This window comes from Periophthalmus magnuspinnatus, chromosome 4 (genome assembly GCF_009829125.3).
Source record: "Periophthalmus magnuspinnatus isolate fPerMag1 chromosome 4, fPerMag1.2.pri, whole genome shotgun sequence".
In the NCBI taxonomy this organism is placed as follows: Eukaryota; Metazoa; Chordata; class Actinopteri; order Gobiiformes; family Gobiidae; genus Periophthalmus; species Periophthalmus magnuspinnatus.
In genome coordinates, this window is record NC_047129.1 from 29257526 (window position 1) to 29281289 (window position 23764).

The 23764-nt window shown below is 39.1% G+C and overlaps 1 protein-coding gene across 1 annotated transcript; it reads right to left on the minus strand.

The window, feature by feature from the left end:
• Positions 1-3960: 3960 nt before the first annotated feature.
• On the minus strand, positions 3961-23146 carry tmem38a (transmembrane protein 38A). The gene is made up of 6 exons (XM_033965636.2): positions 22727-23146; positions 12934-13090; positions 10829-11013; positions 8787-8874; positions 6699-6816; positions 3961-4459 (listed from the first exon to the last, which is right to left on the minus strand). The coding sequence occupies exons 1-6, from the start codon at positions 22848-22850 to the stop codon at positions 4265-4267; spliced, it is 867 nt and encodes a 288-aa protein (XP_033821527.1). The 5' UTR covers positions 22851-23146; the 3' UTR covers positions 3961-4264.
• Positions 23147-23764: the final 618 nt, after the last annotated feature.

Below are 23764 nucleotides of genomic sequence, written 5' to 3' on the forward strand. Positions count from 1 at the left end.
TTCTGCCTTCTCCTCTATCTGTCTCTTCTCCTTCTCTTCTTCCCCAGGTCCCCCCAAAGACCTCCCCCTCCTCTCTTTCCTTGTCTTTCCTCCTCCTCCTCCTCTATCTATCTCTTCTCCTTTTCCTCTTCCCCAGGTCCTCCCAAAAGATCTCCCCTTCCTCTCTCTCCTCTCCTCTCCTCTCCTCTACTTTTCTCCTCCCCCTCCTCCTCCTCCTCCTCCTCCTCATCTCTCTTCTCCCTCCAGGCCCCCCAAAGATCTCCCCCTCCCCTCTCTCCTCTTCTTTCCTCCTTCTCTTCTTCTGCCTTCTCCTCTATTTGCCTCTTCTCCTTTTTCTCTTCCCCAAGTCCCCCCAAAGATCTCCCCTTCCTCTCCCGTTTATTTCCTCCTCCTTCTTTTCCTCCTCCTCATCTCTCTTCTCCCTCCAGGCCCCCCTAAAGATCTCCCCCTCCTCTCTCCTCTCCTCTTTTCCTCCTCCTCTTCTTCTGCCTTCTCCTCTATCTGCCTCTTCTCCTTTTCCTCTTCCCCAGATCCCCTCAAAGATCTCCCTTTCCTCTCTCTCCTCTCCTCTTCTTTCCTCCTCCTCATCTTCCTTCTCCTCCCCTCTTTCTCATCTTTCCTCTCCCTCCAGGCACCTCAAAGATCTCACCCTCCTCTCTCTCCTCTTCTGTCCTCCTTCTCTTCTCCCTTCTCCTCTCAAGTTCTACCCCTTCGCCTCCCCCGATACCGTTTCCTCAGAATCATGTGTCATATCTGTTACAGTTCGTGTGGAGTTTGGGAGACTCAGCCAAACCTGTTCCCTACACACATTTTAAGAAGATCTATTGTGCTCGTGTCTGCTCTATAGTTACAATCTATGACACCCGTGAATCATTATGATCATTATGATGATTTAAATCGCAATATTCATATAAAAGAAGTCCGCTGGCGTTAGAAAAGCTGACGTCGCTGTAAATGTCATCACCTCCCATGGATAACCACACATCACACTAGCGAGTAGCCGATAAAAAAAATAAAATAAAAGCATAAAAAATTACCAAAATGACCACGTGACAATGCCGAATCCTACGTCGAGCATCCATTTAAGAAAAAAAACTGGAGAACGAAGTAAGTCTAGAGCAGTGGGCATGAAAACAGGTGTTGATCTGCAATATGTCTTGAAAATAAGTGATTAAAGATTCCTCAAACATGCACGAATCACTCCAAATACAACTTTAGGAGGGTAAATGGTGATGGGAAACAACTATAACACGGTTAGAAGCTCTGAAAAGTCCATTTTGCATCCGCTGTAAGATATACTTTGATTAAAATATCTCAATAATGCTTCTGCTTTGAGATGTTAAACTTTTTGATAAATAAATAAGCCGTGAGCGTCCAACAGATGTTTATTTCCAGTTAAACTCACTGCAAATTAATACACAATTTGGACTTGAGTTATTACTGAGTGGGTTGACACAGTAGCGACACAGTGTTTTGCAGTAATCCGTCATGTAGCGTTAAATAAACCTTCCTATATTGCATTTCTTCAACTAAATGTTTTTGTATTACTAAAAAGAACACCCTGAAAAACATTTGCTCTTACTGTGTGCAGGGTGGCCTCTTCACAGATCTGACCTGTAACCGATATTGTATAAACTGCCTTATAACGTCACTTTATCTTCCTAAACAGTACTTCATAATTCATTCTGGGAGATACTTGAGTAGACTAAATACATTTTCTATTGAGTTGTTTGAAATGTTTGAGAAAGTACCGTCCCTGGACCATATTGTGCGTCTTAATCCAAACTGCAGCAGGAGCCTGTTTCCTGTGCGGCACGAGGGGGTCAAAGGTCACATGTACAGCCATCCTGCTAACTTCATTTAACAGCTTTTAACATGCTTTATCATGCTTTAACATGCTTTAACGGGCTTTAACATGCTTTAACGGGCTTTAACGTGCTTTAACATGCTTTAACATGCTTTAACATGCTTTAACGTGCTTTAACATGCTTTAACGTGCTTTAACATGCTTTAACATGCTTTAACATGCTTTATGGTGCTTTACTGCTGTCACATTTGGGACGTTTTAGGGTCATGACCTCGTTTTGACCTCTGACCTTTCCATTCACTTCATACCCTGAGATTTGGCGTTACATAACAGTAGAAGTAGAGTGTGTGAGATGCTTCGTGCTGTAGTTTTATAAAGGTGAATAAGATAAGTCAATTTCTGCAAACATCTGGCTAAATTCAAATGTAATCCCAGTTTATTTTGTGGGACTAGTCTTTGTTCACACATCATTTAGTACAGTTCTGGTTTGGTCCTGGTTTAGATCCAATTAGGGCTCGGAATCAAAGTCTTTGTTTGCACCCAATTTGACAATCAATAAAGCCAATCAGACCTGATCAATCATTTTTTTGCACTGTGTTGCCATGGCAATGCCTCAAAAAGCTTGTTATTGCATTTTGTGCATCTCTGCTTCCAGTGTGTGTAGACTTTGTGTAGTGACAAGTGCAGCAAAGCCGAAAGAAAACAGACACAAGTGGAGCGTTAGCGCCACCCTCAGGGAATACTGGTTCAGCTGAGTATGATGCCACTTTTTAAAATAATAATAATTATTATTGTTATTAATATTAATAATAATAATAATACATCAAACATAGCCTGCATTTACAGTTGACTTATAGCAGGCGGATATTCCTCTGAGGGGAAAGGACAAGATTGTGGATACAAGTGTCCAAAATGAGTTTCCTCTGCAGGGTGGCTGCATCTCTAAGGTGCTCCCTTAGAGATAGGGTGAGGAGCTCAGTCACAGGAGGAACTTGGAGTAGAGCCGCTGTTCCTCCACATTGAGAGGAGCCAGCTGAGGTGCCTGAGCATCTGTTCTGGATGCTTCCAGGCATGTCCCACTGGGAGGAGACCTCAGGGAACACCAGGACACTCTGGAGGCACTATGTCTCTCAGCTGTCCTGGGAACGCTTTGGGGTTCCACTGGAGGAGCTGGAGGAAGTGTGAATCAACGTTAGCTCAAATACCATAGTCCCTAGACAAAATTCTGCAGGTATTTACTCTACAAACATGAGAAACAACTGGATCAATCCCTGACTATTTCGATTGTTGTTTGATTGACATTGTTGTTGTGTGAACAAAATGGCGGATGGAAACATGTGTATGACCCCATGTACCAGCTTCAATACCTGAGACCGTTTAAACAGATTTTACTGTTGTCTGCAGCTTCAGCCTCACTCCAGGAGAGGAAAGACGCAGGTTGATGAACTGGTACATTGCTTTCTTAGGTGGTTATTATACAAACCTATGTGGATCCCCATAAAATGTTATTATTTTCCTGTATAGCTAAATACTCTTTATACTTTCACTGACATGTAGCTTATTGGAGTAACCTTATGAGATCATTTAGATTGACATTTAAGTGTAATTACCGGTCCAGTTTAGTAAAGGCCTCCTCTGTACTGGTCCCAGCCGCTGAACTCTCTTTTAGTCAACTTAATCCCTGCGCTCAACAGGATTTGTAATACCTTGCACCCTTTTGTTCTGGTTCAGTCTTGCAGTAGTAATAGTTTTGGTTTAGACCTGGATTATGATAGTCCTAGTACAGTTTTTTTAGGGTTGAAGCTGGTTTAGTTCTGGTTTCGTCCTGGTTTTATCACGGCATAGTTGAGTCACTGGTCAGGTAGGTCACTCTGGAAAAAGTTTAAAAGTTAAGTTTTTGGTTAAATAAAGGTAAAATAAATACAAAATATTCCCAGTTCTGGTGCAGTCCTGGGTTAAGCCCCTTTGGTAGTGATAATGTATTTTACCTATATGCAAGATAATAAAATAACAAATTGAAGAAAGATATTTGAAACCACAAATACACAATGTTTGTCTGAGTTTATTCAAATCGTCTTTATGTAAAAAGCATCAAGGTTTTTCACATAAGGTTTAGTTCACATTTGAAATTTTTAAGTTAAAATTTTCAGATATTTTTGTGTTTTTACTTTCTTTGTAAAATGACGTATGGTTGGAAAAGGGGAGAAGGGAAAACCTGCTACAAACACATCCAAAAATGGGTCTTGAATGTCCAGGGTTCGAGTCCTTGTGCTGTTACAAAGTAAAACACAGGAAGCACCATTTAACTCCGATTGGAAGGGTCTCGTTTGGCAATAACAATCAACCCGCCCCTTTCCCTAATAAGGAATGGGAAGTCCTGTCATGTGACCACAGTGAGGGCCAATCAGATGCCATTTTTGCTGTTTTGTTTTGTTGTTTTTTTTACGTTGTAGCATCCTACTCTGCTTTCTTGGTCTTCCTCTTGCGCGCTCCTTCGCTCAGCTCCTCCTTGGTTTTGAGCGGGGAGGCGGGGGCGGGGGCGTGGTGGTCCTCTTCGGCGCCCCCTAGAGGAGAGCCGAACAGCAGGTGGCAGACCCAGGACTCAATCAGGGCGAAGGGGGAACCGTGGGAGTGGCGGGCCGTCATCACAACCTGCAGAAGTAAGGGCAATAAGTGTTTATGGTTTACTTTATTGTCCCTGTAGGGAATTTTTTCCTCTGTATTTTAATAATAATAATAATAATAATAATAATAATAGTAGTAATAAAAAATAAAATAAAAATAATAACAGGAGTAAAAAATAAAATAAAAGTAATAATAGTAGTAGTAATATAATAATAATAATAATAATAATAATAATAATAATAATAATAATTGATCATAACAATAGCAATAATCATAATTTAGGAGCCACTTTTAACACAGAAAACATGAGAAAAAGTACATATATAACAATGGAAACTAAATACATAATAGTAGTTATGATAAAGTGAACAAGAATCTGTAGTTAAGTGAGTTTAGTTGTTTTGTAAAAAGTGTAAGAGGGTAAACCAGTTGTGGATGATTGTTCTATGGAGATGTGATCTAGAAGTAGATTTTTCCACTGGTTGAGGCTAATTTTGTCTTTTGATTTCCAGTTGATAAGTATTGTTTTCTTGGCTATAGTTAGTGCCACTAGGAGCAGTTTAGATTCAGCTGGGTCTAGGGTAACAGGGGATGTGTCTCCTTGTAGGCAGAGTGAGGGGGAGTGAGGCCTGCAGCAGTCCAATAGTGTAGAGAGTGATTCTGTCACCCGTCTCCAAAATCAGAAGACAGATGAGCAGAACCATAAGGCGTGGATGTAGGTGTCGGTGGGGTTTTGTGTGCAGATGGTGCATTTTTCTGTATTTGAGCTAAATTTGTGCTATTTTCTGTCTAGTAAGATGTGTTTCGTGTACTACTTTGTATTGTATGAGGTGTAGGTTTGTATTGTCAGACATGTTGAATGTGTTATTGCAGATTTGGGTCCAGAAGTTGGCGTCAGGGGCAATTCCCAAGTCTTTTTCCCAGTTTTCACGTAGTATTGCCATAGTTTTGTCTGATTATAAGATGATTCTGTTATTTGCTGTTAGTTTTTTTGTTTTTGTTTTTTTATTTTGTATCATAAACTCATTGGATCACAGATTTGAGTTGGTGGTATTCTAGGTAATGTGTTTTCCTGATGCCAAACGTCTGGACCAGGTGTGGGAAAGAGACCAGTCTGTTGTTTTGAAATATGTGCTGTAGATGTGTGATTCTTTTCTCTTACCATGAGTATATGGGTTTCTTGTCTTGTAGGAGGTCTGTATTGCTCCAGGTGTGAAGTCAGATGGTGGTATGGTGGAGTTAGTAGTTTTATGACATTTCCAGCACCTGTTTTTCCTCTGTATTTGACACATTTTTCAGTGCTTCTGTGGCAGCTTGTCAGGACCAGGACTGGGCAAGTTGAGCTGTTTTAGCAACTTTATTTTTATTGTATTGCAGATTACACTTTTACATATGCTCCAGTCACAAGTTTGGACACACCAACTCATTTTTTGATGTTTGTTTTTTTTTGTACATTTTAGATACATCCAGAAGACATTAAATATATGAAGCAAGACATATGGAATTATGAACATATTTCACACTTTTGTCTTATGTTCATTCACCGTTTTGAAGCCTTCGGTGTGAAACCGTAAATAGTCCAAACTTTAAATCGAGAGTATAAATAAGAGACTTATATGAGGCTCACTCTGCTTTCTGACTGGATAAACCTCTTAAAAATCAAAACAGCAAAATATAATAAACTATAAACAACATGGCCATTACGTCCGATGCTTTTGTTATTAAACATAAATCAGAATTACAGTTGTCATCAGTAAAAGCTGTATTTGAGTCGTACATGTCGACCTTACCCGTGTCAAGAGGCGTAAATAGATCATGTTTGTGATTTTTTTAAAGCTGAACTAAAAACTAAATTAAGTTTTCTGGTGTTAAATATGGTGTTTGAATGGGATCGTCTACTGTTTCAGGTGTATTGGTGCAACACTGCCCTCTGGTGTTTAATAGACTACATACACACTAGTTATACATTTTTTCTGTTTCTCACTGTATCCCATTTTCCCTCAGGTTCTGTGGGTGCTGCGTTTACTCTGTGGGTGCTGTATTTGTTCTGTGGGTGCTGCGTTCGCTCTGTGGGTGCTGCTTTCCCTCTGTGGGTGCTGCTTTCGCTCTGTGGGTGCTGCGGTGGTTCTGTGGGTGCTGCTTTCCCTCTGTGGGTGCTACTGTGGTTCTGTGGGTGCTGCTTTCGCTCTGTGGGTGCTACTGTGGTTCTGTGGGTGCTGCGTTCGCTCTGTGGGTGCTGCTTTCGCTCTGTGGGTGCTAGTCGTACCTTGGAGGTGGCCATGAAGAGGGTGAAGCCCAGGATGAGAGTGCTCTTGGCCACAGGGAGCAAGTGCGCCTCCTGCAGGGTGAACAGGATCGCTCCGTACAGGCTGGCCTTGGTCGGGCTGTAGAGAAGAGGATAAGGGTAAATAAGACACTAAACTATAACTAAAATAACAATAACTATGGCACTTTTCTTTAACTTTGCCTTGAATGTCCCGTAGTATATTTTTATGTGGAATATTGCAGGCGAAGGACCCTCAGAAAAATCAGAAAAGTTACATAATGTACATTTAATTCCTTTTTCAATAGACGTTTCAAATCATTCATATTTTGATGGTGTTTGAATGCACAGAATTAACTAATTGGCTTCAGGATAATTGTAATAACTTTTACATTCTCTATGCACATTTTTACTCATTCTATACTTTTTTTTTCTTTTTTTTCTGCCTTGTTTGTGTTTTTTATGAATGGAATTTTAAAAAATTCCATTATTATACTTTTTAATATCTGAGAATTTGTTTATTTTGAGCATTGTTCTAGGTTAAAAGGAAAGGGGGAAAAAATCTAAAATAAATTAATCAAACTTGAGAATGTGGAATTCTTTTGCAGATTATTGTTGTATATGTTATGTGCCCAGTGACCAGTAGGGGGCTCCAAAACTTCAACCAGCACATCAAATGACACAAAATAGTATTCTGAACATTTTGGAGCATCACTGTGTATATAATAATCAATGTATATATAATTTTATTTAATTTTTTTAATATATTGAGTCAGAATTCCAATTTGAATTGTTGAAATTGGCTAATTATCTCTAATGGGGGTCATTGGGGTCACCTCTAATACTCAAAACTGCACTGTGAACTGGATCTTGTTTTAAAAATACAGTTGCGTTCTGCGTCCTGATTGGCTGAGGGACTGTAGACCATTGTCAGTCACTCTCAGCCAAATGTACATAAACGTTGGATCGCAGTGTGACTCTGAAGTGCTGTACATTTGCAATTTGTTTTCTCCCCGACAAAACCCACTATGTCGATGAAACGTTCTGCACCGACAAAGACGCCGACGAAGGTTTGAACTTTGAGAGAGTTTAAACGAGAGAAAAATGTGAGGAAATGTTAACGCCTGTGTGAGAAAAGTGTATAAAGTGTGTGGTGAGGGGTTTTACAGCCAAAAACATAGAGAATAACTGTAAAAAATAAAGCTGATACTTCGCGGATTTAACCTATTGTGGGTTATTTTTAGAAGGTGACCCGTGCGATAAACGAGGGTCCACTGTACTGCGAATTTAAACACGCGCAGAATAAAGTTTGGTATCGGTGGGTTCAGATGACGACATAAAACTCTAAGTCAGTGATATTTAATACAGATGAATACTGTTAAAATCCAGATTCTTGTTGTGAAACAGTGAGTTCTTGGGTCTAGTCTCTAATAGAAATAATCAGGTTCAACAACTGAATTGACATTTTTCATATTTCTTAAAGATGCACTGTGCAACTTTTCTGGTGGGATGGTAATGGAGAAGTAATGACATTGCTTGGAATGTTCCACAGAATGGCATTAAATCTGTCATCTGTCTACATGGAAACAAGCAGGTGATGTGACCGGGCCAAGTTACATGTCAGGTCTGTGAGGAGGTGAGCCCATTCACAGAAAGCATTTTTGGGCAATAGAATAAGAATAAATGTTGATAGATAAAGTAAATGCTAAACTAAGCTTGGATTAATACTAGATTAAGTAAATAACTCCATGGAGACCAATGCTGGAAGCAAACCCTTCACCAGAAAAGTTACACAGTGCAGCTTTTTAACTGAATAACATATAATCAATAGGGAAATCCTGAAGTAACAAGAAATTAAAGTCATTCAGCACTAAAAGAAACATACAAATATAAAAGTACAACCATAATCTTTGCTGTTATCTCTTTTCTGTGTGAAATGCTTGAGTAGTTTGGACTAGTGTTGTCACGATACTAAAATTTCATAGTGGTCCATGTGCGAATACTCGTCTATGTGTCTTATACTTGTTCTGATACAGCTCAAGATCACTCTAAAGATATACTGATTTTGGATACGTCGGAGCGTATACTTACAATGACATGTTGAGGATCTCGTTGGTCTCGGGTCTCCACACTCCTCGCAGCAGCTGCTCAAAGTTTGACATGAGAGCCACTCCGGAGCCTGCGTAAAAATAGACACCGGAAAAGATTTAGCACAAGTCGGAGTCGCATCACTGCTCCTCTTTAACCTCCATTTTAAACATAAACACTGGGGCAGAGCGACGGGTCATGTGACTGTTTATGGCTATAACATGGAAGAGCTCGTGTACTGTGCTTCAGAGGTGGATGAAGTACTCAGTTTTGTTACTTAAGTACAGATACAGAGGTAAAACGATACTCAAGTAAAAGTATCACATGAAAAAAAATCTAAGTATTTAAGTACCCGTTTAAAATTGTACTAGTAAAAAAGTAAAAGTATTTCACACAAGGGTAAATGTAGATACATATTTTGGTCAAAAGTAGAAATACGAATAAATCTCTTAGTTTTCCTTGAACTCGAAGCTTGAACTTTTGTCAGGATCTTTCCGCGAACTTGGTAAAAATAACCTCTCAAATCAAATGAAAAGCACTTTTTACTTTTCAGTCCTGTTCAAAAATGCAGTGGAGTAGAAAGTACAGATACTGCTCTCATATGTAGTGAAGAAAAGGTAAAAAGTATCCACTGTAAACCTTACTTAACTAAAGTACAGGTACCTAAAAATTCTACTTAAGTACAAAACTTTACTACTTGTACTTTGTTATCTTCCTTTATTGCTGTACTTATACTATAAAGGATGTAACAGAACAGTATAAACACTGAGTGCACAGCCTTTTGTATTAGTTCACATTTTACACTTGTTTAATTCTAACACACACTTGTTTAATTATTTCTTTGGCCCTGGTTTAGGACGAGTTCTAGTGGCTCAAGTGCTGGTTTATGAATCACACAGATGTCGTCCACATACACTGTTCTCTGTAGTGAGTTTGCATATTTTCCCATATCTCTCAGGAGCAGTGGGACTCTGCAGTGCCCGGGGACATAATCTAGTTTAAGAACTAACTTACAGTCTGCATGATTTTAGGCTGAATTTAGCTCACAACATCAATTTGAAGAAAGTAGTAGTTGCTAGTCGCTGGTTCGAACTTTGGCCTCACAGCAAGAAGATAACAAGTCTGACTACTGGAGCTCTACATTCATCTTTATGCTAATCTTCCAGTTTATCTTCAAGCACTGCACTGGGGTCCTCTCCTGCTACTTGATAACAGGACCCACTGGAACTGATTGAGTCAAATGCAATAGACCCATTTAGTTCGAAAATATCATCTTTTTAAAATTCTATCTGTGCTGAGGAGGTTATTTTATTTTGATCCCTGACTTTGTAACATGTTAAAAGTGCTGTACCTGATTTTTACTGTCTTCAAAATGTGAAAAACAGAACTAGTTTGCAGCGGTCAGAAGTTATTCCTCACTTACCTTATGCATTGTGAGCATCCTATTTATTCACTACAGTTTATAAACACTTTTTAGCAGACCGCCACTACCATGTTTTTCACACCTATTGGCGTCCTGGCAGGATCTATACCAATAAGTGTGAAAAAAGTTATGTTTATTATGTTAAGTATGGCTCAGGCACACTGCACACTTAATGTAGCTCAAGACCTAGCCTACATAACGAAGTTTCAGTGTAGTTAGCTCCTCCCTTCTGACAGATATAAGGCAGTGTCCAGCAGTAATCTGACCAGAGGTGTTAAGATGAGCAGCGAAATGTTTGTCCAGTTGATAGATTTCACTTTGACTTTTTTGCTCAGACCTGGGTGACTGAGGGATTACGCAGACAACTAACATGCTAACAACACGCTTCCTGTTTCTCAGACAATAAGAACCTTTATAATTTGATGCAGACAATACACAGTGGACTTATTTGACCCGATCTGTACTGAGGCAAGATCAGTTTTGCTCAATTTCATGGTAAAAAACACACAAACAAATAAAAAACCTGCACTGTCCCTTTAAGGATGCAAATTGCACTATTCAAATCGTATTCATTCTAACCTTCTTTTGAAATCTGACACCATTTCATTGTGTTCAGGCCCACCTTTGACGTATCCGACGATAACCATGATGAAGAAGCCGTGGTGGTAGGCGTGGTGGGCGTGGTGAACTCCAGCGGCGATCTTTCTGGTGCGGACCACCTCCTTCAGAGCCACCAGCACCAGTTTCACGGGCAGGAACGCAACGCACTTATAGAACAGGTTCAGAGGGCAGTAGAAGATCAGGTACCTGCATGAGGGAAATGACATTAAAGGAGATATAGTATTATGCAAATAGACTTTTATGGAGGTACTTGGATTTAGTATCGCCAAGCTTGTCCTTTTCAGTAAAATACCACTTTTAAAATAATGTATTGTGGATAAGATAAGAAACTCGTTGCAACACACAAAGCAAGTATCTATGTAGCGCATTTTGTAAGTAATTCAAAGTGCTTTACAGAATAAGAAAGGCATTAAAATCACAGCACAACAAATCAAAATATAAACAATCATCATAAAATTAAAAGAGAAAAGTGCAGAATAGCTGTGAATATGTTTGAAAGGTTTTTAAACAGAACCGTTTTGAGCCTGGATTTAAACATTGTCAAAGTAGAGGCCTGTCTCACATGACTGTTCCAGGTTTTAACTGCATAAAACTGAAACACTGATGTTTAGTCCTGACTCTGGGACCAGCAGGAGGCCGGTCCCTGAAATCCTCAGACTGTGAGATGGTTCATGTGGCACTAACATGTCAGAGATGTTCTTTGGTGCTGGTCCATGGAGAGACTTGTTCACACAGAGCTGCTTTAAAGTCTATTCTCTGAGCCACAGGAAACAGAGACCTCAGCACAGGATGTATGTGTGAAGTACTTCCTGGTTCTAGTCAGGACCAGAGCAGCAGTGTTCTGGATGTACTGTTCTGTATTAAGGCTTGTTTGGAGGGGCCATTGAGCAGGACGTTACAATAGTTAGTCTTTATTTGAAGAGACAATGTACAGAGACATTATGCTCATAAAACAGAGATGTACTGCACCAGATTATAGCTAAACAGCTAGTTTCCATCTGCAGTCCCTGAAAAGTAGTCTAACCTACTGGAGACAAATGCAGGATAAGTCTCCCTGAGTCTGGTTTTGACAGTAAACCTTTGATTTTTGCAATGTTTTTAGATGGTAAAAAGCTGCAGATGTTACAGATTTGATGTGGCTGTTAAAGTTCAAGTCTGAGTCCATTATTACCCTTAGATTTCTAGCCTGATTTGAAGGAGAGAGAGACTGGAGGTGACTGCTGACAGCTCAAGAACAGCTGGGGAATAGGAATATGCAATCAAAAATCAAGCTAAATAACTGTTTAAATGTAGACATGGCGACACTGTGTGAGCAGAGTAAAGTTATGAAGCAGCAGCATTACTCTGTACAATAAAGGATTAAATGTTTTCTTAGCAACGCTGTCAATCAAACGTGTTGCCAACACTAGCGGGAGCAACCTCAGGGAAAGAAAACACCTGATTTGTCTGTTATTAATGTTCATATCTTGATTTACGGACACAATATCAAAATAAAAACACCAGGATCGTATAGAGCGGGTTAATACGAACATTTTAAGACCAAAATGATGAGTCTGACAGCAGCAGTTACAAAGAGAAAGGCGACAGTTTTCCAGTGTAAAGTGAATTGGAGCCAGAGTCAATTGAGCCGGAAGCGCACTCATGCTCACTTCCTATTTGGAACGCAACGGCTAGCAGGTTAGCTATGTCCATTTACATATACAGTCTATGGTTTGTACGGAAAAAATTAGAACGAATTCATCAGTAATTTCACAGCACACAAAACACCACTGTTACCAGCAGAAATTGTGTAAAAATAGTTGAAAATAAGAGTTGTTGACTACTAGCAATAACGCTTTGGAGTGACGTAAGTCTGGGAAAGACGTATTAAGAACTTTATACGAAGCTTTACCAGGAGAAAGAGAGCCCCACCTTATTACATCATCAGGTGGAATAGAGCATTTCAAGCTCAAAATATAACTCCAGGTTTGACAAAGCTATACCTCAAAAATAGTATGTCTTGAAAAATATATGCCCTTTAATTTACCATTTTGATGTTCTTCATGAGATCATATTATTCCCAAAATGCCGTGTGCCCCAGTGTGATGCTAAAGTGTGTATCCTCACCAGACGAGAGAGGCCAGCAGGATGTGGCTGTTGTGTTGGAAATAGTCGACGGGGCTGTGGCCGAGCATCACATCGGCCAGAATGTAGCTCCCGAAACAGTACAGCATCGCACAGAGCCAGGACGCCACGGGACTCCTACGAGACACCTCCACTGAGCCTAAAACGGCAAGAACACACAGAGTCAACAGAGAATATGACACAACATGGATCAAGAAGTGTGTTTTTATACTATTATTATTCTGGAAACACTTTACTACACTTTAAGGTATAATGCCTTTGACCCATTTTTCAACCAGAGCCGCCGTGCCACTTGTGCCGTACAGCGCAGCGGGACCCATCTCCAGATCGGGGTCAGGACTACCTTAACTGGAGGATTTGAGCAATGGTACATGTTTTAGGTTGATGGAGGAAACCCACCCAGACACAGGAAGAACATGCAAACTCCACACAGAAAGGCCCGGGCAGTCTGGGAATTGAACCCGGAACTAAGTAAAGGTAAAAGATTTTCCCCTATCAAGTGACAGCATTGTCTTAGCTTTGGTTTTGATTTGCTCCTAATTTTGATGTACAGTGGTCCCTCGTTTATCGCCGGGGTCACGTTTAAAAAATAATAGGTGAAATCCGTGAAGTATCAGCTTTATTTTTTACAATTATTCTATATGTTTTTGGCTGTAAAACCCCTCACCACACACTTTATACACTTTTCTCACACAGACATTAACATTTTCTCACATTTCTCTCTTGTTTAAACTCTCTCAAAGTTCAAACTATCGACATTGTTTCATCGACATTGTGGGTTTGGTCGGGGAGAAAACTTGCAAACGTACAGCACTTCAGAGTCACACTGCGATCCAACGTTTATGTAAATTTGAAACAGCAAGGCCACGAAAGGTGAACTGCTTTATAGAAAGGGACAACTGTATAGAGTTTGTATCTTTAATGCAGCTTATCTCTAACTAGTAGATCTACGTATAAGCAAATACGTCTCATTCATTCACAAATAAAGAGTTTGCATTGAGTGAAACAACGATAAAAACGTAAATACCATCTGATCTACGACTTTGGGGATATTGCAATATTATGTGTGTTTAAGATGCTCAACTCCTCGCCATGTCGCTCATCTTAAACACACTAAAGTGATTCTGAGCACAGCGCTGCATTAAACCAACTCTTCTACTGACACTTTTCTCTGGCACTCCCCCTAGTGGTCAATCTCTGTCACGCACAAATGCATCTCACCAATCACAATGAGGTGTAATCTTTAAAAAAAAAAACATCAGATGGCTTTACTTACCGCTTAAAAACAACACAACGTTTACACGATCGTGGTAATATCAAAATAGCATTCTGGATTATGTAAATTTTTTGCTACATATTTACAGTATTTGCATAAGGAGCAGTTAAAGCAGTGGACAGCGCGGTGCCTATCAGAGCCGTCCATGTGTCACTGTTTGCATTATCTGACCCACACCCACTGCCCACTCAGCTGCACACCCTAAAAACACAACTCTACCACCTTAAATAACTATAAATACATTAATGTGCACACTGGGGCTGCAAACTCCAAACTGAAACTACAGCAGATATTCAGGTAACATGTAAATAAGAAGTAAAAAATAAAACGTATTCTGATTCTAATCTGTTCTATGGTTTATGACGTCTACAAACATGATCTGAACTGTATGGAATTCTTCTCGTGTTAGTTTAGCAGTTCATATTTCAGTATTTCTATCAAAAAACGTATCATAATAGTCCGACGGCATGGGAATTACAATGACTTATGTTGTACTTATAATTGTTCAACTTAAGTTCACTCACGAAATCCACTTTGTCACATTTAACACAGACACAAAATGCAAAAATGCAGCACAACTGTCTCAGCGCTGAACGTGCGTCTGCAGTTGCACAGGCAGCACACGCTCGCCTCTGATTGGCCGCTGGGTTTGTTTGAAGAGTCACGTGACCCGCAGGGCTGTGTGTTCAACTGTTCGTGTGTAACAGGTGTCTGCAACTGTAACTGAATGAAGGCGGCACATGGCCCGGCTTTAGTCAATACGGCTCTGTGTGCGCGGGCAAATGACAAACGACGACAGAAATAAAGGAGTTTATGAGTATACGAGGGGCTGATGGGGCGGATTAGCAGTCACGCTTCTGTTAGTCGACCCCAGGGCAGCTGCGGCGACTTGATACGTATAAAAAGTGAGATTTCCAAAAAACATGATCTTTTATTTACTTTTTTGCTCTGTCAAGGAACTTTTTGGGTGGACTGGCATTTAGGCTTGTACTATATTTGTACCTATTCCAATTAATTTTCTTTTATTTTTGTTTGGTCAGTGTATGATTCACACTTTATATTCACTATGATGCCCTTAAAATAAACATATTCAGTGTGTAGAACCTTACAATCAAATTAAACACTAGGCAAAAGCTCACTGTTTGTTTTTTGTTGTTGTTTTACTTGGTTGTCTCCATGTAGAAAGTTCTGAATGTTTTAACTTTCTATTTCTGCAGAATAATAGAAGCGACGTGCCCCTTCCAAACTTAACCCGTGAACTGTGCTGTGATTGGGTGAGTGTTGCTATAAATGTTAAAATATTGATATCAACGTCAACAAATACCCTTCAAAAAGACTAATATCAGAGATTCTTTTTCTTATTTCTTTCTTAAAATACCTAAAAAAACTGACCTTTAAACATGCACTACTGAGGTTTGGGCACATCTCATTCAGTAATGTTTATGTTTACTACTTTCTACTTTTTAGATACATACAAAACACATTAAATATATGAAGCAAGAAATATAACTATGAATTAAAATAACTAATCTAAATATATTTTATATTTTAGCAGCCACGTTTTGCTTTATCGACAGCACTGTAAACCCTTGTCCTCATCATGAATACAACATCCTACTGGACATTTTACTACATTATAATGAAAAAATCTACAATTATTATGCTAATTAATGATGTGACGTTCATTAGCGAGTCAGCTCTTTTGAATGGTTCCTTAATGTGAACAGTCTAAACTAATTTTTATGCATTTTTATACTAATTATTACACTGAACCAGCACAAGGATCATCACAGAAGCAGAGCAGGCGACACAAACGGGAGCTTTGCGAACAAAGAAAAACCCATAATAACAGTTAATTTTAGAATTATTATCATTGTAATTCAACATTTTATTTAGATGCATAATTTGAAACAGTAAACACACTCCCACTCTCAGTTTGAACCATTTTAAACACATTTAAACCTTGTTCGTATCTCCCTGTGAACTGATCCAAAAGATTCAGATCTCATAAAAGAGCCGAAAGTCCTATCCCTAATCCTAATAATCACAAAACTCTCCAAAATGTTCTGTTCCATCCGTCACGTGTTGAACCACAAGTCAATATGCTCATTATTGTGGCAGCATAGTATAAAAGAAATTGAATTGATTTGAATTCCCACCTTTAAAGCGGTTTACCAGAGTCATAAATGTTGAAATATAACGTACACTTTCATGACATGTGAAGCTCAGCGCTCTATCTTTTATTTTTAGTGTGATATAAAATTTTAGATCTGATCAGACCAAACCAATCTCCCTTAAAATCTTATCAACCAAATAAGAACTCAGCAGTGTCACACCACATCCTCTGTTTTCACTGCACACTGCACGCACGGCCCATTTATTCATCTGTTTTTATCATTTTTTTTGTTTATTACCAGTACAAAAAACTCACTCTGCAGCGACGGTCACAAACATGTCTTGCCTGACGACCAATGCTGGAACGTAACAAAGTAAAAGTAGTAAAGTACTGTGTTTAAGTATATATTTTAGGTATCTTTTACTTCACTACATTTGAGAGCAGGTATCTGGGTAACACTTTAAAATAGAGTCCAGGACTTAATAGGTACTTACAGTGATACTTAGTAGATACTTGACTGGTAATTACAGTGGTACTTACAGTGGTAGTTACTGTAGTACTTATACTAATACTTACCAGTACCTCATATGTCTGATAATTGTGTATTAAATATTTTTTCTAACTGCAATAACACCACCACTATATATATTTTATTGTACCCCCCAATATATACCACTGTGACTAACACTATAAGTAACTAGTCGCTTAATACGACATATTACTATAAGTACCAGTACTACCACCAATAAGTATTAGTGTAAGTATCACTTCTTGTACCACTATAAGTACTGCTTTGAGTACCACTATTAGTTATACTGTGTAAGTCCCAGCCAAAGTACCAGTAAGTATCAGTATAATTACCAGAAAAAGTACCACCACAAGTACCATAGAAACTACCACAATAAATACCATTGTAATTACCAGTCAAGTATCTGCTAACTGTAGTAGTACCTAGTAAATTCCAGACCCTGTTTTAAAGTGCTACCAGTATCTGTACTTTCTACTCCACTACATTTTTGAACTGGACTGCAGAGTAAAAGTATTTTTTATTGTTGTTTGAGACCTGCTAAAAAGGTACTACATTTGAAGCTTTATTAAATCTCAAAATCTGTGCGAAATACTTTTACTTAAGTAGATTTTTTCATGTGATACTTGCTCTGGCATTTGTACTTTTACTTAAGTAACAAAACTGAGTACTTCTTCCACCACTGCAGCTGGGTAACAGTGGGACAGTAGAAGTATTATGTCTCCTGAATAATTACAAGTGCGTGTAGTATCCAGAAATTACATCCAAAACTTCACTTCAAGTACAAGTACAAAGTAGAAATACTCTAATAAGACTAAAAATACTCAAATACGACTCATGTGCTTGTAATTCTAGGAGTAACTGTCAGAACACAACATCTGGTTTACAATTTGAAGTGAATTAATAAAGGATAAAACGTGAAATAATGAGCAGAAACTAGTATTTTCAAAAGTAGAAAACATATCTGGAGGAGTGATGCAAAAAAACCACAATTCAAACCGTTCAAATTATTTCATATTTTCAACGTAAACATTTGTCACATGTAGATTTACTCACAGAGGGAAGAGGAACTAAAACTTTAAAGCTCTTATATTATGTAAAGTGAGGTTTAAGTTATGTTATAATGTTTTTACCTCCTCAAAAACACACCTGGAGTTGTGTCTGTCCACATCTCCAAACCTCAAAATGCTCAGTTCCACCCAGTGATGTCATGAAGTGGTAGTTTTCAAGTTTACAGCTACATTTTACGTTTAGTTCAGTAGAGTTTGGCAATTCCAGGGTAGAAATGATCCAGATTATTCTAGAAATGAAGGTGTGTGGCGTTTAAAAGCACAGCGGAGCACTTCCTGTATTACCACATGATGACATCACAAGGTGGAACAGAGTGTTTGAGAGAAGAAATCAGCGTAAATATGCAGGGTTTGTGTGTTAAACGTGTGGGAATGAAACAAAACACAACTCCAGGTCTGTTTTTGATGAGGAAACATTATAACAGAACAGAAAATAGCGTAATTTACACAAGTAGTAGTAAAAGTAATCACGCAAACGAATAATGAATAGACTTAATGTCATGTTTTAAATGCCAGTGCCAGTGAAAGAGTATTGTAGTACAGTAATGGAGTCATAAGCGAAGCAAAAATCTCAACAACAGGTGGCGTGGTGATCCAGAGCTTAGTGTGAACGCAACCCGATCCAGACGCATGCCTCCCTATAAATACATCCCTGCACCGGGCGGCCATTTTAAGGACCCTCCTCCACTGCTCTAACTGCAACTGTCACCTCGACCCGTGACCCTTAACCCCTGAACCCCTACGCCTCTAACTAACTCATACATTTCTGTTCAAAAAGACGTGTGAACACAAAGATACTGCGGATACTTTGACTGGCAAATGCGTTCATGTAAAAATCACAACCGGGAAGACGCAGGTGTACGGCTTTATATCGGAACTCGTGTGGAGCTTACACTGGGATAGGGTTGACAAAAGTACGGAAAATCTGATGCTAATTGATGCTGAGACTAGAATCGAAACTAGATGCTCATTTGAACACGTGTCGATGCTAAAAAAAAGTCACATTCACGGGACAAAAATGAGCTTTTCCTGAGTAGATTTAGAATGATTTTGAGCTGCATCAGAACAAATATGAGACACATAGACTAGTTTACGCACATGGACGACTGACTTTACACAGATATAAGTCCACGTGGGAATAGAAAAGACAGTACTACCATTTAATGTTGAAAATGACATTCTATTGTCTAAAGAAATAGTGTTTTTTATTATCATCGTGGTATCATAATCGGTATTGAGTCTATTCCTTAGTGTCGAAGTATCGTGACAGCACTACAATGAACCTGATTAACCTAAAGCTGCACTATGAAACTTTCCTGGTGGAGAAGCTGTCACCTGCTTTTCTCACGAAGATGTTTGCGTTCTGCCTGAAATGTTTCTAAAATGTTTCTCTTTTTTTATACTTTATTTTAAAACGAAGAAAAACGGCCGACCACAAAACAAAACAATACAGAGCATCCACAGAAAACTACAAAAAACAGAACAAAATGTAGTTATTTTTTAATGTAGCAAAACCATTTCTCCCAATATCTTGTACATCCGTCAGCAGAAAGTCTCAATGAAAAGATCAGTCTCTCCACGTCACAGATCTCGTTGACAACCTGAATCTGTGAGCGTAATTCCGTCCTCCTTATGTCCTCCTTCGCTCCAGCTGATAATATTGACGAAAGATATTTGTCAGATCTCTGCATCCCACGTGAAATGCTGCTCAAATAGATCTTAGTAAATCCCCATGTAAAGCCAGGTCCGAACATACCCTGGATCGCTTTTATGGGCGATGACCACTAGGGGGCGAACTTGACACAGTCTCAAAAAGATATGAAAATGTCCAGCTCTGCCTTTGCCACAGTCTCTTCAACATTGAGCTTTATCTGGGTCATTAAAGTATAACATAAGTTTATCTATGTTTTGGTTTTGGTTTTGGTTTAGTCACCTGTTTGTCTCCATGGCGACTATAAAGTTTTATACAGTTTTGTGGGACATTCTGGGCAAAATGACCTTTAACGGCGCATTATTTAGGCTTTTACGTTGGACACTTGAGATGTGTTTTGAGCTCTGATGAGGGAAACTATTTTATTATTTCCAGTTTTAACCAGGAGACGACATGAATATGCAACATGTAAGAAAAAAGTGTCAAGATGAGGGAAATTAACACTTTTAGATCTGACGTGTTTTTTTCTAACGTCTCAGGAGGCTTCACCGGTCGCTGTCAGGACGGGCATCTGACACAACAACCTTTTTCCAGGCTCTTGGGCGTCATACGTGGTGTAATGTTTGTCTGTGTTTCTTAAAATAGCAGCTTGGTTTCACTTTATTTTATTATCGTGGTAGAACGTAACAAGGTAAAAGAAAAAAAGTGGATAGGTTTTACTTTTCACTACATTTGAGTGCAGGTATTTGTACTGACTAACTTTGGACTGAAAAGTGAAAGTGTTTTTTGTTTTTTGTTTTTGTTTGAGAGCTGCTGAAAAGGCTGAAGGTTCATTTTTAACATGTTCCTAATCTGATAGTTCTGTTCAGCGCAAAATTCAGCACAAATCTTTACAAAATCAATCCTTTTATCCTCAAAATATGTGCAAAATACTTTTACGTTTTACTCTTACATTTTTAAACAGATAGAAAACAGATTTTTTCATGTGATACTTTTACTTGATTGTTTTTTCTCCTGTACCTGTAACAAAACTGAGTACTTTTTCCCACCTCTCTGTGTACAAAAACTGCAGTATTTACTCGTGGTATTGCCTGTGTATTAATGAACTATTGAGTTTATCTGTTGGGTGATTATGACTTTTCGTTGATGTGAAAATTATGACACTATTATTCAAAATCAGAGGTGTTTTTTTATTCTTATACTGTGCCTTCTCTCATTATATTGGACAAATAAATGCATTGCGCGTTTACACCTTGTAGCATCTCGGCGAAAAGGTCAAGATTTAAAGATGTGAATATGACCTCGACACCTCAAAGCCGTTCATTCAAGTACTCAGATACAGACATAATAGGTTACTCAAGTAAAAGTAAAAGTACATGAACAAATCTACTCATGTAAAAGTATTAAAGTAGCCTACGCATTTAAGAAAATGTGCAGATTTGCGCAGATTTAGAGCTCTAATAAAGCTTCAAATGTAGTGATTTTGATACAGATTTGTGCTAAATTTTTTCCACAGAAACAACTCAACTGATTTTTCTTTGTATATTTTTGTTTGCTGTGTCAAAAATAAACTCTCAGCCTTTTCATCAGGTCTCAAAAATAATAAAATATACCTTTTTACTTTCCAGTCCAGCTCAAAAATGTGGTAGAAAAGAAAGTAAACCTACAGATACCTTCTCTTAAATGTAGTAGAGTAAGTTAAAAAAAATTAAAAAAAATCAACTTTAAAATCTATTAATTAAATGTATTTCTTAAATGTAGTAGACGAAGTAAAAAATAATAATGAAAAAAATCAACTTTACAATCTATTTAAGTAAAGTACAGATACCTAAAATGTATAAGTAAAGCACAGATGACTTAAATCCAGTACTTTACTACATTTACTTTCCACCATTGCTCAAACTGTACTAAACGTCATCTCCTGCTTGCGTAGATTTGTTTACATTTTGCATATTCATGTTGTTCATTTGCTAATTAAAACCACCGTGGAACCAACTTTTCTGGTCTTTTCCATTCAAACATGATTCAATCCCCTCCTCTTCTTCAGAGCCTCAGTCCTGGCTATTTCAGGCCGTGCTATTTATTCCCAGCTCTGTGGAATGTACCTCCAGTGTCTTATATTTCATCCCCCTGCACTGTCCGCGAGCTGCTCCGGACTCCTTAATCTTATACAGAAAATACTCAACGTTGCTCAAAGCTTAAACCCATCGCAGAGGCTCGCTGACAGCAGATGAGGTCAGGGTCTGTTTTACGTAATGTAACAAGTCGCTCTTTATAAGGACACTGCCAGGGCCGGTGCAGGGTATAAGCAGACTCAGCAGCTGCTTAGGGCCCCGAGGCCACTAGAGGGCCCCCAAAAGCACATACATTTATACTGAAAATAATATAATAAGTTTTAAGTCAAGTTTTATTGGACACCGGGCTTGTGTGTTTACAGCAGTCTAAATATCCCTCTAAAACAATTACATTTGTTTTACATCTATAGTAGCAAAATATCTACAGCTGCTACGTTTGTTTTTGAGTCGGGCAGAGGTGAGAGCAGCTATGTGTTTACACCAGCGCGAGGACCCTTTATAATGCAAATTTAAGCAAACTGTCAACTGGAACACATTAAAATCCACCAGAATGAAGAAAAAATGTCTAAAATGTAAAAAATCTTGACTGTGACTATGTTAGTTGTGACATTCTGGATGTTTTCAGTCTGATGTTGGTCATATAAACACAAATACAGTTGGTTACAGTGATGAGAGCAGAGTCATAATGTGTCAAATGTGACTCACGACAAGCTGAACAAGTACATGTGCTGCAGGGGGCCCCAGAGGCAAATTCAGTTTAGGGCCCCCTGAAAGCTGGAGCCGGCCCTGGACACACTGATAACAACACTGTGCCACCTCTCCAAAATGAACATGCACGTACATTTAGATTTTTTTACCTCATTTCATAAAGATAACACAGAGTCTTAAGTAAATTTCACCTGATAAAAATATGTTATTATGTAATCCAGGCGTCGTGCACCTGCCCCAAACATCCCAACACGTCACGTTCAAGCGCGCACGTGAAATCCTAGTTTTGCAGACCTCTCCAGCGACTATTCCCCTGTTAAAACCTCCAACACAGACGTAAACACTGCACGTACCTGGCTCGTACTTGAGATACAGGATGGACACGATGTAATACGCGAGATCAAACACTGGAAACATCCCCATTTTGGAGAAAGTGTGAGAGATCTCGCCCAAATTCAACGCTGCCAGGACTTCCATGATGCCTCCACCAGCTCGTCAATCCTCGTTGTGTTGCTGTTATTCACGTGTGGTCTGTGTATTTATGTTTTAATCCGTGTATCGGGAGCCCCCCCTGGAAAAAAAAAACCCAACACGCCAGCCCAGTCCCAGTCCTCTCTGCCTGCTCCGACGCGTTTCCACCAAAGCGAACGAGACACTCAAAGCTGTCCTATTAATACCGTGTCAGGTCCACAGTCCCCCCCGTCCGTGCGCGCCTACACCACAGCAGCAGCGCAGAGCATCGTCTTGTCCCGCCAGCTGCTAGTGTCCCCTTCAGCTGCTGATCCGAGGAGGAAAAAAAAACATGAAAAAAGAAAAACGCGCGATTCTGCAGTGTCCTCACGTCTATTTCTTTCCAAAAAACCTCACATTTGGAGCAGATGCAGTGTTGTTTTTGCTTGGTAACTGTTGGTGGAGAAGGTGTAACTCACTGGCCTATTACGCACCAAATGTTTGCCCCCAATCCGGTTTTACGCGCGGACCTTAATCCAAAACGGCGACATTTGGGGGTGTATTTGTTTACATGCGCCAGATTATGTGGGGTTAGCTATAAGATTATCTAAATACAACTATATGAAAAGCAAAAATAGGTCTAGTAGACTGTGCAATTTTAAAAAGCGAATTTATATGGTTATTTTTTAGTGTAAATATGTTTTTTCATTCGAGAAACTGCATTGAAATAAGACGCCACAAGAGGGCGCCAAACGCAATCTTAATTATCTTGCTTATTTGGCATTGAAATGTTTGTGTTTCCAAGGAGAACAGCTAAATAACATAGATTTAATTAGTTAGAGTGAGGAAAAGACCAGTCCCTCTTTTGGTTGTCTTACACAGCCCTGTCTCCCATCCAATGTACTTAAAGAAGGTCACACTATTAATTCACTGGTGACACA

What these genes read in the sequence shown, in the direction of transcription:
- tmem38a (XM_033965636.2), bottom strand. Translation starts at nt 22,850, where the DNA reads ATGGAAGTCCTGGCAGCGTTGAATTTGGGCGAGATCTCTCACACTTTC. An exon ending in TATCGTCGGATACGTCAAAG is followed by an intron (nt 8,875 to 10,828) that starts GTGGGCCTGAAC and finishes ATTTTTACGCAG; the next exon opens with GCTCCGGAGTGGCTCTCATG. An exon ending in TCTTCATGGCCACCTCCAAG is followed by an intron (nt 4,460 to 6,698) that starts GTACGACTAGCA and finishes TTACTTCTGCAG; the next exon opens with GTTGTGATGACGGCCCGCCA.